The 18,787-nt window shown below is 38.8% G+C and overlaps 1 protein-coding gene across 3 annotated transcripts; it reads right to left on the minus strand.

The window, feature by feature from the left end:
• Nucleotides 1-1,591: 1,591 nt before the first annotated feature.
• EPCIP (exosomal polycystin 1 interacting protein) lies at nucleotides 1,592-17,799 on the minus strand. 3 transcript variants are annotated; one of them, XM_060770408.2, is made up of 5 exons: nucleotides 17,605-17,799; nucleotides 15,573-15,665; nucleotides 13,912-14,074; nucleotides 11,369-11,840; nucleotides 1,592-4,838 (listed from the first exon to the last, which is right to left on the minus strand). In XM_060770408.2, exon 5 carries the CDS (start codon nucleotides 4,305-4,307, stop codon nucleotides 3,630-3,632), a length of 678 nt encoding a protein of 225 aa, XP_060626391.2. In that variant the 5' UTR covers nucleotides 4,308-4,838; nucleotides 11,369-11,840; nucleotides 13,912-14,074; nucleotides 15,573-15,665; nucleotides 17,605-17,799; the 3' UTR covers nucleotides 1,592-3,629. The 3 variants fall into 3 exon arrangements, with proteins under 3 accessions (XP_060626391.2, XP_067322803.1, XP_060626392.2); XM_067466702.1 differs by lacking the exon at nucleotides 13,912-14,074; XM_060770409.2 differs by lacking the exons at nucleotides 13,912-14,074; nucleotides 15,573-15,665.
• Between the last annotated feature and the right edge of the window lie 988 nt (nucleotides 17,800-18,787).

Genomic DNA, 18,787 nt, shown 5'->3' on the forward strand with positions numbered 1-18,787 from the left:
TGTGGAAGCACCCTCAGCTTTTTGTACAACAGTGATTCTCAGCCTGCCTAAATCTAACAGTGTATTGGACTTCTATGGCTGACGGAAAATAGGACCCCTGTTATGAACCAAAGTTTGGAGTCTTTATAAGAACATAGTTGGAAGGAACTCAGTGGGGGAAAGGGGTCAAAGAAGTTATTCACGGGTTATTCATGAATCCAGTTGTAGTTATGTGCCATCCAAACCTATGATGGCCCTAAAGGAAACGATCATGGGGTTTTCTGGAGCTAAGAGTGTGACTTGCCCAAAATATCCATTGCCAAGTGGGAAATTGAATCCCGATCTCCAGATTTATAGTCCAGCACTCAAACCACTACAGCAGTGGTTCTCAATCTGTGGGTTCCCAGGTGTTTTGGCCTACAACTCCCAGAAATCCCAGCCAGTTTACCATCTGTTAGGATTTCTGGGAGTTAAAGGCCAAAAACATCTGGGGACCCCAGGTTGAGAACCACTGCGCTACACCATGATGGCTCCATATCTACTGAAATATCCCAAAGGCAGCAGCAGGAAAGAGTTTTTCTTCTCCAAGGGCCCTTCCAAACAGCCACAAAACCCAGAATATTAAGGCAGAAAACACCACAATATCTGCTTTAAACTGGGTTATCCACACTGCCATATATTCCAGTCCGAAGCAGAAAATGTGGGATTTTATTCAGCTGTGTGGAAGGGGCCCAAAGTGTTTAAACACAAACAGTGTTATTACTGGAAACACCCAATTGGATACAACTGATATTTGTTTTGCTAGTTTTTCAGTTCTTTTTTGTAGCATTTTTTTACACACTGCCTAATACACTGGTCCTCAAACATTTTAAGAAGAGGGCCAGTTCACAGGCCCTCCGACTTGGGGGCCAGACTATAATTTTTTAAAAATATGAACTGATTCCTATGCACACTGCATACATCTTATTTGTAATGTCCAAAATATTAAAATACAATACAACATTGAAAATGAACAATTTGAACCAAAAAAAAGTAACCAGTCTTTCAATGGGAAGTCTGGGTCTACTTTTGGCTGATGGGAGAGTCATATTAATTAGGATTGTTGTTGCGTGCCTTCAATTCTAAAGTTTAGGATGAGGTCCAGATAAATGACCTTCATTTGGGGACCCCTGGCTTAATGTATACTTATTGTTCTATCCACACTGATTTGATACATTATTCAAATTTTCTCTTCATCATTGCTACTTTCATCATTGCACTTTCATCATTGCTACTGTCTCCATTATTATTATTTTTTCATATTGTAAATACAGTAGCTCCCTTTGTAACTAGAGGGCAGTATAATTTCACTTTCCAGTTATTATAAGTTCCCTTCTACATAGAAAGTATGGTGTAATATTTTACATTCCTGATTGGAATTATTGGCTGTAATGCAGAGAAATGACTTTTGGATGCATTCTGATGTCGATCCCATATTAATTGGACACCGAAATTATAGATAGTTAAATGTTAGGTTTTGCCTTAGGGAGAAATAGGAAAAATCGAGAAAAGAGGAGGATAAGGACAAACAAAGCAATGTGAATAAGAAATAAACTAGTCACATTATAAGACGTTAGTGAAAGATCTGTTTTAATATATCACCACACACATATTTTAAAACAGGGTAGCAGTGCAAAAAATAATTTAACGATTACAAAGTTCTTCACAACTGTCTTCCACTGATTATAAATCAACCACAAGAATTAAGGAAATAATTAAAAAACAAGAAAGTTTTGTTGAGTAAATATACCCATTGTAAAATCATATATAAAGATACACAATCATATTTTGCCATGAGTGATCACCTGTAGATACAGTCTTATTCAACTGTGTACTGGGCTTCATATCACAAATAAAAATCATATTTCAAAGAGCAGTACCCAAGGGGAATTATTAAATAGTATCAAGTCATAGTCTTACAAGAAGAGATACGTGTATGATGACTATGCATGAAAGTCATCTCTAAAACTATGTCATGCTTTGTCTGAAAACATTTGGCTTGGAGGAGAAAGGTATCTTAATGCAACAGTAGAATTTGCTCAGTACTATTTTTATTTCATGTATAATATCTTACAATGTATGTGTGTGTGTTTGTGTAGTTCAAAGTTCTATGTCTTGGAGCAATTCTATAAAATTTATTTGGCATTAATGGCCAGCACAAATATTTCGTCCATAAGCCAAAGAAATACATTAAGCAAAAATGGAAAAGGAAGGGGCCTGAGGCTGTTAGGAATTGTGGGAGTTGAAGTCCAAAATACCTGGAGGGCCAAAGTTGGCCCATGCCTGGAGTCTTTTTCTATCCTCTGGAGGAAGAATTGGAGTGGCTTGTATGTGTACTTCCTTTTCTGCCATGTGCTTTGCTATCTGCCATTTTTAGAGACCTTGTCATGATTCTCTGCATATGTAATCCATCACCACTCTTGTGTGTGAGGGTTTTACTGTAGTTGTGAGTATCTTTGCATACTAAGGGAAGACTTGTAAATATTTATAAGTAGCAACTAAATTAAGAATAAACCTCCAAAGGACTTTGGATGAAAGTCAGAGTGTTTATTCAATTTGATGAGCTACTGTACAAGGCCAGAGGCTGTGATATAACATCTCTGCTGTGACAAGGACTCTGCAGTGTTTTAGGGATTGGAATTAATTGCTTGCCTTTGAGACATTCTGTCCCATTGCACAGCTTTGATAGGATTGAATTCACGTTCCTACCTAGTAGGGGTGTAGTGTTTTATACTCTACTTCTCCTCTTTTCCAACCCCTCCCCCACTAACATGGTCTTTGTAGCATATAAGCTTCAATGGAAGGTTGTACATTTGTAGTTGAAAGGTAGTTTACAAAAATATGAAATCTAAGGCCCCTTCTACAGGGTGAGGCAGCATAACTTCCTTTTTTCAAAACTTAATAAAACCCAATTGCATGAATCAGAATTCTTTTTATAATGTAGGGACATACCTAAAGTTTTGTTTTATGTAGTTTTGAAAATTAAACTAGGTAGGTGACGTCCCCCATTCTCCATACCCTGAGTAAACTGATTTCTGGTGTTTTTCATGACTCTCGCCAGCATAGCAGGCGTTATGTTGGCAATTTCTTCCTGGATGTTGGTCCTCAAATCTTGTAGGGTCCTTGGATGGTTCACATAAACACGGAATTTTAAAAAAAAACCCATAGAAAAAAAATCACAAGGGGCCAAATCTGGAGAGCGGGCCGGCCACTCCAAATCCGCTCGAAATGTAGGCCTCAACGGCAAAAGCACGCTCCTCACTGTTCCAACACGTGATGGTGACTGAACTGTGTCAGGACAAAACTTTATACTCCTGCCTCTGGAATAAGACCACTAGCGCTCCACTATGTCTTCAACCGACTGAATGGCGCGCATTTTAAAAAAGGAAGTTATGCTGCCTCACCCTGTACAATGCCATATAAAATCCAGATTATCTGCTTTGAACTGGATTATATGGTGGCGTGGATTCATATAGTCTAATTCAAAACAGATAATATGGATTATCTACTTTGATAATTAAGAACTAATCTTAATTTCTACTTCCTAGAAAAAGTAATAGCATTTTATCATGGCCCATAACTGCACTGCAGAAATGGCCAAGGATATTGTTTCAGTAAATAAATGTTACAATGTTGCTGTTATTTCTAGTGAAGTATGTATCAAAATGTGGCAGATGTGGAAAGCGTTCAGTGATGTTTGAAATATTTTCCACACTGTAAGATTTCAATGGGGCAGAGCCACTGAAAAGAGATGTGTCCAAAATGGCAATGTGATTGTTCATGTTCCTGTCACTGCATGACATCTTGAACTTCCCATGTGGCTCAAAATCAGAACTACTGCAGATTGTTAAGCTTTGCTCTTGTAACTGGCCGTTGATCTCACTTCTTATTTGTAGTCTCCGTAGACCCCAAATAATCAGATATTTTGTTGATATAGGAATAGAGCCACAGAATGAAAGCTTCAAGTCATAGATGGCTGTAGAGTTTAACAGCACTCCCAGTGTGGATGGCTCTGTGAACCAAATGGTCAGATTACTGTAATGGGTCTTGTCAATCATGGAGGGCAAAACAGTCTTACAATTGCAGATCAGATTTGCCAGACTGTAATCACAGTCATTGTCACTCATATCATCAGGACATGTGCAATTGCGAATTGCGTGCTCCTTAGTGAAAATCAGTGTGTTGTTCATTTGACCCTGTGCAAAACTGTCCTCACAGAAGTTTAACACGGCAACCAGAAAGAAATAGTGTCTGTAGGCAAATACTACCATCATTATTGCAGTTTTCATAGAACAGGCAACCTCATTCTTTAAAAAGAGTGTGAGCTGCTGAGAATAGGTGTGGCATTATTACCATAAAGTGCACTTAGGATGCATTTTTCTTCACCAATGTTATATCTTGTCTGTTTATAGTTGGTTTCCACTTGCAGTAGTCAAGACTAATATGGTTGGGCAGCAAATAATCCTGAGGCCATATTTTTGATACAGTAGGGACTTTTTTTCATTAGGAATAGCCGTCTGGTTCCCAGGGTCATGGCAAGAGCAGATGAGCTGAAGTATGCTGCACATGGAAAGTATGCCAAGTAATAAACACTCTTGATGATGAACTTCTCTTCTTCTTTCATTGGTCTCGGTCAAAATAGTTTTGCAGTCTTTAATATCCGCATAAAATATGTGTCTGGAATCATCTTTTTCAGTTACCACAAAGTACAGAACAGAGTTTATCTGTTGTTTTTCTAATTAAACTTCTGTGTAGGTACTTCTTCTTCCTGGAATAGCTGTGGTTAAGCATCCTGATAACATGCAAACACTTCAAGGGATCTGAAACAAGTAAGTAGGTTTTATTTGTTTGGTCAAATTCCCTAAGAGCACAATACATCGTGGGTGAGGTACACTGTTCTTAAATTCAGAAGCCAGTCAATAGAGGATAACAATGAAAGCACTAACTGCATAGCATCACTGATTCCAGAATGCAGGCCTGATAGAATTCTCCTTTCTACTCCATTACTTCTCGGTTATGCAAATTACACTATAACCCTTCTTTCCAGGAAAAGTACAGTTCTTGGACATTTGCCCAGTCCATAAAAAAGATAAAAGGAATTACAAAAAAAATCAGTTAAAACAATACAGAACCTTCATCCCATTCTTTAAAAACTCTCTGTTATATAGGGAACTAGGAGTCAGCTTCAACTTTGTGTTTTTCCAAATCAGCCATTTTTTTTCCTCGTCCCTGTTGTGCAGAAATTATTTTTCTGGGAAACAGTAGCCTTAATCCAATTGCTAGTCCCAATTTTGAGATGCTTTGAGTGCCCAGCCTCTTTGAGTCCCCTTTGGGGGAGATAAAGTGGGGTTTAAATAAATATAACAACAATAATAACTAAAGTACACTCACTGACTCAACTGAATGATCAGTCAACTTGTATATATCCCATTAACTCAATTGTTTTATTCTACTTGAGCCTAACTGTTGTCCTGAGGCCCAGAGTGGGAATTATATTGAGCTACTGATCCATAGGGGGACCAAGGTGCTTGTTTATAAAGCTTTTGTCCTCCCAACACTGCTAAAAGCCTGCAAAATATGGACTGTCTACAGACATCACATTCAATTCCTGGAACAATTCCATCAACGTTGCCTCTGAAAAATCCTGCAAATCTCTTGGGAAGACAGGTGGACAAATGTCAGCATGCTGGAAGAAACAAAGATCACCAGCATTGAAGTGATGTTCCTATGCCATCAACTCCGCTGGACTGGCCACGCTGTCCGAATGCCCTATCATGGTCTCCCAAAGCAGTTACTATACTCCCAACTAAAGAATGGAAAACATAACGTTTGTGGAGAGGAAAAGAGATTTAAAGATGGGCTGAAAGCCAATCTTAAAAACTGGCATAGACACCAAGAACTGGGAAGCCATGGCCCTTGAGCGCTCTAACTGGAGGTCAACTGTGACTAGCAGTGCTGCAGAATTTGAAGAGTCATGAATAGAGGGCAAAAGGGAGAAATGTGCCAAGAGAAAGGCGCATCAAGCCAACCCTGAGGGGACCCCCTTCCACCTGGAAACTGATGTCCTCACTGTGGGAGAATATGTGGATCAATCCACCAACAAACCCACCAACAAGACACTAGACTTGGAGGACCATCATCCTCAGGCTATGAGGAATCGCCTAAGTAACTCCCATCATTCCTCACCATTGGCTGTACTGGCTAGGGCTACAAAGTTATAGTCCAACAATACCTGAAAACCCATCCTTTTCTTGAATAAAATAATTTCAGAGACCATTTCAACGGGAAACAGATGAATAGAAAATATCAAAGCTTAAAATGTTTCTGCTGTGGCTTGAATAGGGACAAAAGCTCACCACATGTGTTAATGAGCTCACCAATGTATAGTATCTGTGTTATCACCCAACTACTATGTATTCGCAACACTGTTGCGCTGAATGTTGGTGCTGAAAACCAGGGTCCTGACGTCAGGCCCTGATAAGAACTCTGCAGCTGGCGGCCTTGGAAGGAGATGGTTGGCTGTTGGCGGGAACATTGTGTGGGGTTTTGGCTTGGCGGGGACTGTTGTTTCAAATGTGGGTGTCTGTATATAAGGAGAGACCAGTCGCTGCTGGTCAATCTCAGCTTTCTGTATGTTCATGTATCCATATACCTTTTTGCATTTCACTGGCTTTCACCCCACTGCTTATATCCCTGTAATTCACTCATGCAAAGGTCTCATTACATGTGGGGTTCTTTTTTTACAAAATGTCTGTGTTACCATCCAACTATTTTTTATTAATAACTATGATTAAGGTACTGTTCCCTGTACTTATTATTGATGGTTATGATGATTCAAGCAATATCATGTACTTCTATGCATCTAATAAATTGGGCTACAGTACAGGCAGTCCCCAAGTTACAAATATCAGACTTACAAACAACTTGTAATTAAGAACGGGTGTGAGACAACAGGAACGAGGAGAGAAATCTACCCCTCAAAAGGTAAATTCACTCCTGGAAGACTCATCATGGGGAAAAGGGGTCTCCACTGAAGCTTTCCTACCAATCCTTGTTTCCACAACAAGCCTTTTTTTCCCTCCAAATTAAATTATCATGAGACAGAAAGTGAGGTGGCATCTTCTGAACAATAGCACAGACGCTAGAGTAACACAAAATATGTACCTGTTCCAACTTACAAACAAATTCAACTTGAGAACAAACCTAGAGAACCTATCTTGTTCATAACTTGTGGACTGCCTGTATATACATGCCAAATCAAGCTGTTATTGTACAAAGTATTATAAAACTGCTAGTTTTGCTTCAATGGCCTGCTACCTAATCCCCTTCACTTCCATATTGTTCTAAAGCAATAGAGAAAAGCAGGACAGATTTGCATATCGTACTTTTCCATTGTACTTTAAAACAATTACAATCATTTTGAATAAAAATTCAAAACATCTCATGGCAGTGGAGAAGTTAGTACAGAAGACCTCTGTATCTGTCCAAGTGCTACTATAACAATTAATGGGTAAATTCAAGACTCTTGCTTTTTAAAATGGGCATAGGTGGATACAAATTGTCTTCTTTAAAAGTGCCTTATGGCCACTCCAGCATTTATGCCATGACCTCGTCTCATGGTTACAGCTCTGTACTTGGCCCTATTGTTTCCAACCTGGCCATGTTTACATTAGCTATCACCACTGACGGATGAGCGCTGTTTTATTCTGAATTTTATGCTGTTATTACATGCTCATGTGTTTTATTCAATTGTATTTTATATTGTGTTTTATGTCATGTCTTGCTCTAAGGTGCCTTGTGTAAGCCACCCTGAGTCCCTTCAGGGAGATGGTGGTGGGATACAAGAATAAAGTTATTATTATTATTATTATTATTATTATTATTATTATTATTATTATTAATTCAGTCTTGTTTGAAGGACTTGTATTATCCAATTGTAAGAACTGAACTTATCCTAAGGGCATTTGTGCTTTGCCTGCATTAAGTAACACCAGGGCAGGTCTACTATCTCCTTTTTTGTTCATGAATCTCAAGATCTACTAATCCAATGGCAGCTAGTGATTCTTATGTCAATATAGCAGTAGATCCAACTTAGAATTTCAATCTAAATTTTAAATAGTTCATAGTTTTGATAGTTTCTTTCCAATTCAGACTAAAACCCAGAAGAAGACGATGAAGAAGAAGAAGAAGAGGAAGATACCTCTTCCACAAGATATAAAAGATCAAAAGGAAAATTTAATCAAGAGTGGGACTGTGATATTATCAGTGGGAAAAACATTAAATGAACAAAGTAAAAATAAGAATATGATAGAAACAACGCAAAGAAGAACTATATAAAAAGATGCAAGAGTGATATCAAATGCCTCATTCAAAGAAGAGGCATTTGAAGATGAACCTACATTTTCAGAAAGCAAAGTAGAAGCTGCACTAAAAAAAGGCATTTGGGAGAAATAGATCACCAAGAACAGATGGCATACCAATAGAACTTCAGACTAGAAAGGCAGAATGCATTTTGGATCTAACTGAAATCTGCCTACAAATATGGAAAACAAAAGAATGAGCCCAAGACTGGAAATGCTTGATATACATTCCAAATCCCCAAGAAAGGGGACACAGCAGATTGAAGTAACCACATGATCATTGCATTCATTTCTCTTACCGAGACAGAATGTGGAGAAATGAAATGGTTTCCAATTGGCAAGACAGTCAGGCAAGGCTGCATTTTATCACCTTCTCTGTTTAATGTGAACACTGGGCTTATATGTAAAACGGGATTAGACTCAGAGGAAGGAGGTATGAAGATTGTGGGAAGGAACATGAACAATTTAAGGTATGCAGCTGACATTCTAACAACAGAAATCAAGGAAGACTTGGAACAATTACTGAAGAAGGTCAAGGAAAAAGTATAAAGACTGGTTTGCAGTTTATCATTAAGAAAGCCCTCGGTGGCGCAGTGGGTTAAACCCTTGTGCCGGTAGGAATGAAGACCAACAGGTTGGAGGTTTGAATGCGGGGAGCACGCAGATGAGCTTCCTCTATCAGCTCCAGCTCTCTATGCGGGGACATGAGAGAAGCCTCCCAATAGGGTGGTTAAAACATCAAAGCATCCGGGCGTCCCCTGGGCAACGTCTTTGCAGATGGCCAGTTCTCTCGCACCAGACATGACAAAATAAAATAAAAATAAATAAAGAAAATAATGATCATGAATGAGTTACACATTTGTGAAAGACATTGGAATACCATAGTTCAAGATTTTTCCATACCTTGGCTCAATCCTTAATCAGAATAACTATTGCAGTCAAGAAATCAGAAGAAAACTAGGAATTGGAAGGGCAGCTATGAAAGAACTAGACAAGATCCTAAAGTATAAAAATACATAAGATCTTCTATTTCTACCCATCTTTAATAACTCAGCATGTTTTCCCCCTACTAAACAGCACTATTTAATCCACTTCCTCCCTTCACATCATTTGTGTAATATACCAGAGATGCTCAGTTTCAAAGGTCAAAATAATCTTGGCTCTAACTGTTGAGGTCAATAGAATTCCCTTGGTAGTAGATCCAGTAACAAATATCTAAGAGTTCAGTTGTGTGTTAACAAGCAGATCCAATTACTCTCCTGCCATATTTTTTTTCTTATTTTAAGCTTTGTGTCTAGGATCTAAGACAAGCAAAGTAAAACATCTCCAGCTAAATTTATGTTACATAGAAGCTCATATTTTTGGCAGATCTTTTCGGATATATTTGTCTCACATGTTGTTGTGCTCTGAATGGATTTACCCATCTAAAATAACAGCAGTCCCGCTCATTTTTAAAGAATGATACACTGGCAACAAAGTGTCTCCTTCTTTAAAAACATAGTTAAAGCAGTTGTATTCCCTGTAGTAAACTATGGATGTGACAGCTGGACCATAAGGATGGCTGAGCAAAGGAAAATAAAATGCTTTTGAATTGTGGTGTTGGAGGAAAATTCTGAGAGTGTCTTGGACTGCAAGAAGATCCAACCAGTCCATAGTCCAGGAAATAAAGCCTGACTGCTCAATGGAGGGAAGGATATTAAAGGCAAAGATGAAGTATTTTGGCCACATCATGAGAAGACAGGATAATTTAGAGAAGACAATGATGCTGGGGAAAATGGAAGAGAAAAGGAAGAGGGGCCAACCAAGGGCAAGACAGATGGATGTTATCCTTGAAGGAGCTGGGGGTGGTGACTGCCGGCAGGAAGCTCTAGCATGGGCTGGTCCATGAGGTAACAAAGAGTCAGAAGTGACGGAACGAATAAAAAACAATGACAGTGACCAGCGCAAGAATAGTTTTCAACAAGAATAGTTTTTAACCACTGTATGCCGCTTTGAATCACACCAATGGGAGAAAAGCGGGATAAAATAATAATAAAATAATAATGGGTGTTCCTATATAATATTTTTGCATCAGAGATCAGGCAATATAAATGAGCATTAAGCTTAGTTTTAGCTTTTGTATCACCTGTGAGTTTCCAGTTATCCACCTAAATGAAAACTCTTACATCCTGAATAAATGTCCAAGACATTTGGTGCCTGAAAATAATGCAAACGGTGCTCTGCCTTAAATGTTTGACAATCTGTGATCCTTGCATAATGCTCCAAATCTGTCTTCCAAGGCAACAACCTTATTCAGCTAATGGGACAGTTATCATACCTTCTCATAGAAAAGGGCAATGGCATCCTTTGAAGGCAAACCTGCTTCTTCCTATTCTGGGGTAAAGTATTGCTGACAGTCTGTGCTCCACTGCACAATTATGGCAACATGAAGCAATTAAGCCAGTGTGGCTTCCATGGATCAGAAGTAGTGTTTTCCCTAGATGCATTTGAGCCATAGCCAAAGTAATTTTCCTTAGCATTTATTGGGCATTGATGATTTAATTTGGGAAGAAGCCCTTTCATTCTTGAGTTTTTGACCAAGTTGTTTGTCTTTTAGTCTCTTTGTTTTGTGAACTAGATATTCTATAGCTTGTCAATTGCACCACACAGCATTTTATGGGTGTACCGGTCACCCCAGCACAGCAAAGTTTTTGAGACAGTGCCCACATTCTAATGTTAACGATCAGCTTTCCAAAGGTGAGTTTAGAAGATTGAAGATCTCTGGTTTATTCCATGTAGGATTTGGACTGTGGTGTTATCAAACAGAATAACCCAGGGTGTTTTAAAATCACAGTCCCTGGTGTGTCAGAATGAGTGTCACACCATTCATTCTTCCCTTTAGGAAATAGATTGTGCAAAGTAAAAATAAAATCATATTAAAACAAATTTCAGGTTCAAAAAAGCCATTATTTATCCATCCATCCATTTTTTTTCTCAATTTGTTTACTCACCTCAAACTTTGGTTGTAGTCACAGTAGTTGAGCTGAGTGAAAGCCATTCTGTGTGAGGATAGTCCTTTGGAAATGCTTGTTTGCCTCTTCCAATTGTCACTACAATATGAACCTAGTATTGGTGGATCCTGGGTAGAAAGTATCTTTGGGTCTCAGCAAGCTTTGCACCATGAAACGCCTATTCTGAGCTACACGCTGTTCTGCAACTTCTGCTCTCCAGACTCTTCACTGCACTGACGCTTGATCCACTGGTTACCTGCATAGATTGTTCATGCATATATTCATGTGCTTTGGTGGTTACAAGACTTCTACTCAAATTACTTCAGTGCTTGCATCATTTGGCATTTGTGGAAATAGTATCACTGTAGTGACTAACAAGCATTTGACAGCAGAAAATGTGTTTGACAACATCCACAAACTGCTACAATCAATCACAGTTCATTTTCTTCATGCTTCCTTTGATGCAGCCGTCCTTTAAACAAAAGAGAGAAAATGAGAAAGAACTGCAGCTGAGACATATACAAATGTTATTGGTATTTATAAATCTCTAATTATTAAAGAATTTAAAATAGAAAAAGCCATAATGAAATACAACAAAAAGATATAAAATATAGTAGAAAACAAAAGTAACACTAAACCAACATAATAATATAATAGAAAAAGATGACCAAAAAATAAGCCAAAAAGTAAACAGGAATACAAACACCCACCTTCTGATCAGTATTAAAATAACAAATATGTAATCATTTGCTCTCTAGGTAACTGTAATGCTATTAAGGAAGACCTACTTGTTCCATAATGCTGCTCTATTGAACATTGCAGCTTCCCCCAGTTATTCTTCACATGAAAAGAAGTGAATATTTTGGTCCAAATTAAATGCGTGAGTAATTAACATGTTGTCCACCAACACATTGACAGCACATGTATGTGCCCTATCTGGCCTTGTAATATTTTAGCTTCACAATATATTGGTATAAATTTGTGACTACCGGCAACATCATTTTAATAAGTCAGATACATATATTTTTGTGAACAAAAATAAGAAAGATCCAAACGTAAGGGACAGAAAACCTACTGCATATGCCACCCCCATGGAGCTTCTCTCAAACCAGACAATTCATAGCCCTTGATAATGCTTTTTGTACTAATGTTACTCGTAAATCATAATTCCCATATATCACTGAATGTAATGATATAATCAGTGACTATAAAAAAGCAACAAAAATAACAGTGTGTGCCGCAAAGCCATTAATTCAAAGCATAGCTGGGTAATAATGATAGCTCTGATTAGAATTTAAAATAGCAAAAGTTGCTATTTTTTACTAGCTCTTTTAAAGCTTGTTTTTAAATAGCTGTCTTAAATGGTACATCTTTCCCAAGTCTTACGTGCTATATTAGTCAGCAGGATTATTTGCTGTGGGAGGAATAGGAATCAGTATCTCCCTAGACAGATAGAATGAATGTGGGGGCCTTTTAAAAACTTATCTATTTACTCAATAAATAACATTCCAGTAGAACAAGATAGTAGCTCCCTGGGCCTTCAAAACACACACATCCCTGCTACTAAAAAAGTTAGCTATTTTCCTGTAAATAATTTCTAGGTTGAAGACTACATCAGGAGGCGTATGTACAGATGGTTCATTTCACTGTTACTTCTCTCAGACCCTTTAATGTCTGATCCAGATAAATAAATCACTATGGTCTTAGTCTAGAGGAAAATGTTTTCCGAGTATTTCTTGGCATTTCAGAAATCTCTTCAGGCTCTGGTTTCCTGATAAACCATAAATGTTCAGATTAGAGATCAGAATGTTACTTTTAAAAGTTGTTAATTATAGTTCCAAGCCCCCGAGAAAGTTGCATGTTTGCTGAATTTATATCCCATCTTTTCCTCAAAATAAGACTCAAGATACCTCAAGGTCTAGTAATAAAAATAATTTAAAACACATCACCAACCATTAAAGCAGAACAAAATTAAAAGCACAATAAATGATACATCCACCATGTAGAATTAATGCATGTTGACACCACTGTAGTTACCAAGGTTTAATATTATGGATTTGTGGGACTTGTAGATTGATGAGGCATCAGCACCATTTCGGCAGAGAAGGCTAAAGGCCTTGAAAAACTACAACTCCCATGATCTTACAGCATTGAGCCAGGGTTGATGAAGTAGTGTCAAACTGTATTAATTCTACAATGTAAATGCACCCTAAGATTCTTTTTTAATTTATAAAAGTGTTGCTAACTTGAATATAATACCCAATTGGTAGCAAGGAGTGTCCTCACCAACCAGTAAAGTAAGTTAATAGTTAATAATTGCAGTTCTTACATAGTCCTGATCTGCAGGATGGACCCTATCAGACAGCAAAATATTTTGGGATAGTCCCATGATCTGGTTCAAGGTTCCCAGCACTGCTTAGTGTCTAACAGCAAGTTGGCTTTGAAACACACATACATTTTCTTTTCCCCCACTTTTTTTCTGTCATTAAAATATGAGATGACAAAGAGAAGAAACTGTAAGGGTGAAAAAAAAAACAACTCACAGGTTTCAGGTCCTGGAGTTCTTTTCTCTTTTAGATAAACTAGCAAATGCCAGTGGAATGATTGCACTGCCAATGTTTGTTTTATCCAAGCATGTGGTATCATAGCAGCCTGTCACTCCCACGAAATGTTTCTACTGGTCCTGATAGAAAGCACTCTCCTGAACTAGAAGTGGGGGGAGAGGTAGAAATTCAGAATTAACGGGAGTTGAAGAAACAAAGTCAAGCATAGAAGAGAAAGTGTGGTTTCTACACAAATGGTAATAATCTGCAAATTCAAAATTAATTTTAAGCTTCCTGTATTGTTGAGTATAGTCCTAGGCAGGGCTGAAAATATGTTTGAAACTGGAGAAAAGTACAGTGGCTAAATGCATTTGGATTATAACATCATTTCTCACAGTTAGTGATATGAACCCAATGTTTTGAAATCCTAGATATTAATTAGAGTACCATTTTTGAATCCTGGCTACACATAACTATCCCACCTTTTCCAAATCCAAGGTTCTCCTCCTTATTCCAAACAAGGTGTACATATTGCTGACTTATTTTCATAAAGCCCCACATATAATTTTAATAACGAATCCCTACATAACTAACACATTTTGCTATCTCTCAGAATGCGCGCCCAAGATATCATGACAGATGGCTTCATAGGGACCATCTGCAATGTTCAAGATAGCAGGTGCAGCCCTCCACAAAGCTCCAACTAACTCAGATGCTCACCATAAAAAATGGAACCCATGAGCCTAATCCTGCTTTCTTATATTTGCTAAACGCTGATCAGAGGTAGGAGAAATTCACTTTCCTTCTGTCAGCCCTGCATAGAAAAGCCGAAGGGAGAGGAAGGGACGGCCATAGCAGAAAAGCCAACCTGGTTCCCAGCTAACATGCCAAGAGATGGTCGCAAGGGCATGGCCACATCCATATGACCTCAGGCTTGTGAAAGACCATGAGTGTGGGAATCTTGCCCACTTAACCACATAAGTGCCATACATTTGTCCTACAAGAAGTAGGGTTTTCTGAGTTATCCCTCAGAGTTTGGATTACGAACCCTCCAGGAAGTTAAGATCATCTGAGGAGGCCCTGCTCTCGATCCCGTCTGCTTCACAAGCACGCTTGGCGGGGACGAGAGACAGGGCCTTCTCTGTGGTGGCCCGTCGGCTGTGGCACTCCCTGCCTAGGGATATTAGATCAGCCCCCTCCCTCCTGACCTTTCATAAGAGAGTGAAAACCTAGCTCTTCGAGCAGGCATTCGGAACCCCGGAATAGTCAAGCTTGAGGTGGAGAATGACCCAGGAACGGCCAAGACGATGAAACGGATGAGGATTGGATTGAGAGGATATAGCTCTTTTTAAATTGTTATTGCACTGTCTTTTTTGTCTAAATGCACTTCATTGTTTTTGCTTTTGTATTGTATTGATGGCATCGAATTGCGCCAATATGTAGACCGCCCTGAGTCGCCTGCGGGCTGATATGGGCGGGATATAAGTGATGTAAATAATAAATAAATAAATAAATAAATTCCCCAACAACAACATATTCCATTTGTTTCTGCAAGTGGATAAAATGTTACCTCCTCGGCACTTTGTTTTGGGAGTTAGAACTGTATGCAATAGGAGCTTTCTCTCATTGGAAAGTCCTTGCGCTCACTGAAACTGGCTCACCTGATTTTCAGCAATACTTCAAACCATATTCTTTTCTATTCCAGGTGATAACGGTCACAGGGATTCCACCAAACTTCAAAAAGCGTGTTTTATCTGCATGTCAAAAAAGGAGATGGTAAAAATAGGTCAAAAGTAGACACTGGCTGACATGAGCAGAATTTTCTTCTAAGGCAAAGCTATAATGGGATACAATTTTTATCTCTTTGTTCTTGATCACCTGTTGTTATTTTTATTTTTAAAATCTGAAACCAAGGTCCTATCTACTTCTAACATAGTGCATACTGGGCCCCATACACATCTACACCAAGGCTTTGAGCCTCACCGTTACACAACAGCCAAGAAGCCACTGTATCCCACCACGGGGAAAATGTGAAAGAGGTGCATATGATTATGAATGGAGACTGCCCAAAAGACCACATAAGCAACTGTTTGAAAAAGCACTGCTACTTGTAAAATTATTTTTTATATCTGTGTAGTGTCCTAACAAGATTCTAGTCCAAATAACAGAGTTGGCTTACATTATCAGTAAAATATTAAAATACTATGAAACAATGCCATCAGTCACAAAACTATAATGTAGAAGGTATAAACTGAGGGTTCAACCCCCCCCCCCAAATGTATGTGAAAAAAATCTCATTATGTAAAGGTAAAGGTTTCCCTTGACATTAAGTCTAGTCCTGTCCAACTCTGGGGAGTGGTGCTCATCTCCATTTCTAAGCCAAAGAGCCAGCATTGTCCATAGACACCTTCAAGGTCATGTGGCCAGCATGAATGCATGGAGCACCATTACCTTCCCACTAAGGTGGTATCTATTGATCTACTCACATTTGCATGTTTTGGAATTGCTAGGTTGGCAGAAGCTGGGCCTAACAGCGGGAGCTCATCCCACTACCTGAATTGAAACCACCAAACTTTCGGTCAGCAAGTTCAGCAGCTCACCAATTTAATCCACTGTGCCACCAGGGGGCCCTTTTCATGTATACATATATGCAAATGCAGATATTCCAAAAAAAACCCCTCAAAAATTCCCAAATCCAAAACACATTTTGGATAAGATACACTCATCCTGTATATATTTACAATGTAACCATTCAACTCTAAGAATTAAAAAAAAATCAGAAGAAAATTTGCTTTTCAAACCATAGGGTCATCTTAGCCAACCAGTGTTTTTCAAAAGCCTTGGAAGAGTTCTAAAGTGCATTTGCGTTGTAAAATGAATACAGTTTGACATCACTTTAACTGCCATAGCTCAATTTTATGAAAATCATGGGAGTTGTAGTTTGACAAGGTCTTCAGCCTTCTTTGTCAAAGTGTGTTTGGTGTCTCACCAAAACATGGTCCCTACGAATCCATTGGATGGAGACATGGCAGATAAAATGGCATCAAACTGCTTTAATTCTATAGAGTAGATGTATCCTTAGTGAAGATCCAGGAAATCACTTAAACAGTCTCCCAATGAAATGGACATGGAAATTACAACTAGCAAAACCTAGACTAACTCAAAGAGCTACATTTTTTTGTCATTCAGGAAAACCACCCAACTTTCCTGAAAGCATTTTTGGCATTTAGAGACGACTGCAGGATTGGCGGAACTGAAGTAATCCAGATCATAATAACTTTCTAAAGACTGATTTAATTTTTTTTAGTTCTTGGTTGACTATCTTTGTTTTGTAGAGTCAAGATGGTTCAAAGACAGTTCAATTTGTACAATCTTTAAGAGAGCTTGTAAGAGTAGACAAGGTGCCGTTCCCAGCCGCACATATTTATGGCTTATATTTATACAGAATTGCTTGACGACTGACTTTGTTTAAAATGGGACACATGCCTACCCTATTTTGGCAGGTCTGTCTTCCTGAACAGTTTACAGATTTCTACATAACAAAAACAACGTGACACTGAAGTTTGAGATTCAATGGGGATTGCAAGCCTCATAGTGACAAGAAAAACAACATTACTATGCTTGTTTTGCAGTGAGGAGTTGTCTTCTGCTTTTATAACAATTTGAATTTAGAAACAAACAAAGAGCACTTACGGTTGTTGCTTCCCAGCCGAGGTGGTGTTGCTGTGTTGCTCTTCTCTTTGTAGATGTTATCTCTGCCCTTACAGATGCTTTCCTTTCCTTTGACAGCCTGGTTAATCGACAAGGCAGAGAGGAATGTGTGGTCTTGCACTTGCTGTTCTTTTATGCTTTCTGGAAGCTGGCAAGCCAAGCTGCCATGACAACCAGGAGAGACGCCTGAGGCCTATGCCACTTCATTAATAACAAAATAAAATAAACACCTGGATTTATTAGCCCTTTTTGCGCCCCCCCCCCCCTCCATTGGCAACATAATACCTTTATATTAGCCTTGGAAATAACAAACCTTTTCTAGGAAGATAGGTACAGAGGAGTAAAATAATTACACCATGTGTCAGACAATTGTTTGCATTAAGAGGAACTGGATGCATAGATGAGTCCCTTCCTTATATTAGAACTTTTTGAGTAGAAGAGGCTCAAGGAAGAAAACTCAAGGACATTAGGAAAGGAATGGCAGCTGGAGGAGCATGGATTTCAAGCTAGTCTTTAAACAGACCAGGCCTTTTTTTTCCTTTTTTTTTTTTGCATTTCAAACTGTGTGCTGATGTGCTAAGTACAGTACCAACTTCTTGGCAGGGATGGCCAAGCACATTTTAGTGCCTGAATCAGAATAGCAAATTATGTGACGCATGCTCACACAGAGACAACTGGACTCCCTGAGATTGCACAGCAAAGTCATTTTGGCACAAGAGACAGCAGTCTACAGAAGCACCTTTCATAAATTCCAACATCTCACAGATTAAAAACTGGAACAAACGTAGCCAAGCAAAAGCAGACTGTAGTCAAGATGGCTAAAGCTACTGATATGGAAGAACACAGATTCTAGGACAGGTTGCAGCAGCAGCTTCCTTTTGCCTGAGCCTACTGGGAAGGGCAAAGTTCCTCTCCTGTGTCTTGTCTCCTGCTACTGATTTCCGGAGGGCCAACGGGTGGGATCACTTAATAATAATATTCTGTATTTATATCTTACTCTATCTCCCCGAGGGAACTCAGGGCAGATTACAGAACACATATATGGCAAATATTCAATGTTTTCCATATATGCAATTAACAAGGACAGACAATACATAAACAGAGGTAGGCTTTCCCATCTTTTTATCTCCGGTATCTGTGCTCGACTCTGGTCACTGGGTGGTGC

Source organism: Anolis sagrei, chromosome 3 (genome assembly GCF_037176765.1).
Source record: "Anolis sagrei isolate rAnoSag1 chromosome 3, rAnoSag1.mat, whole genome shotgun sequence".
NCBI classification, from domain to species: domain Eukaryota; kingdom Metazoa; phylum Chordata; class Lepidosauria; order Squamata; family Dactyloidae; genus Anolis; species Anolis sagrei.

Coding starts and splice junctions, on each gene's coding strand:
- EPCIP (XM_060770409.2), bottom strand. CDS start 4,307: ATGAAAACTGCAATAATGATGGTAGTATTTGCCTACAGACACTATTTC.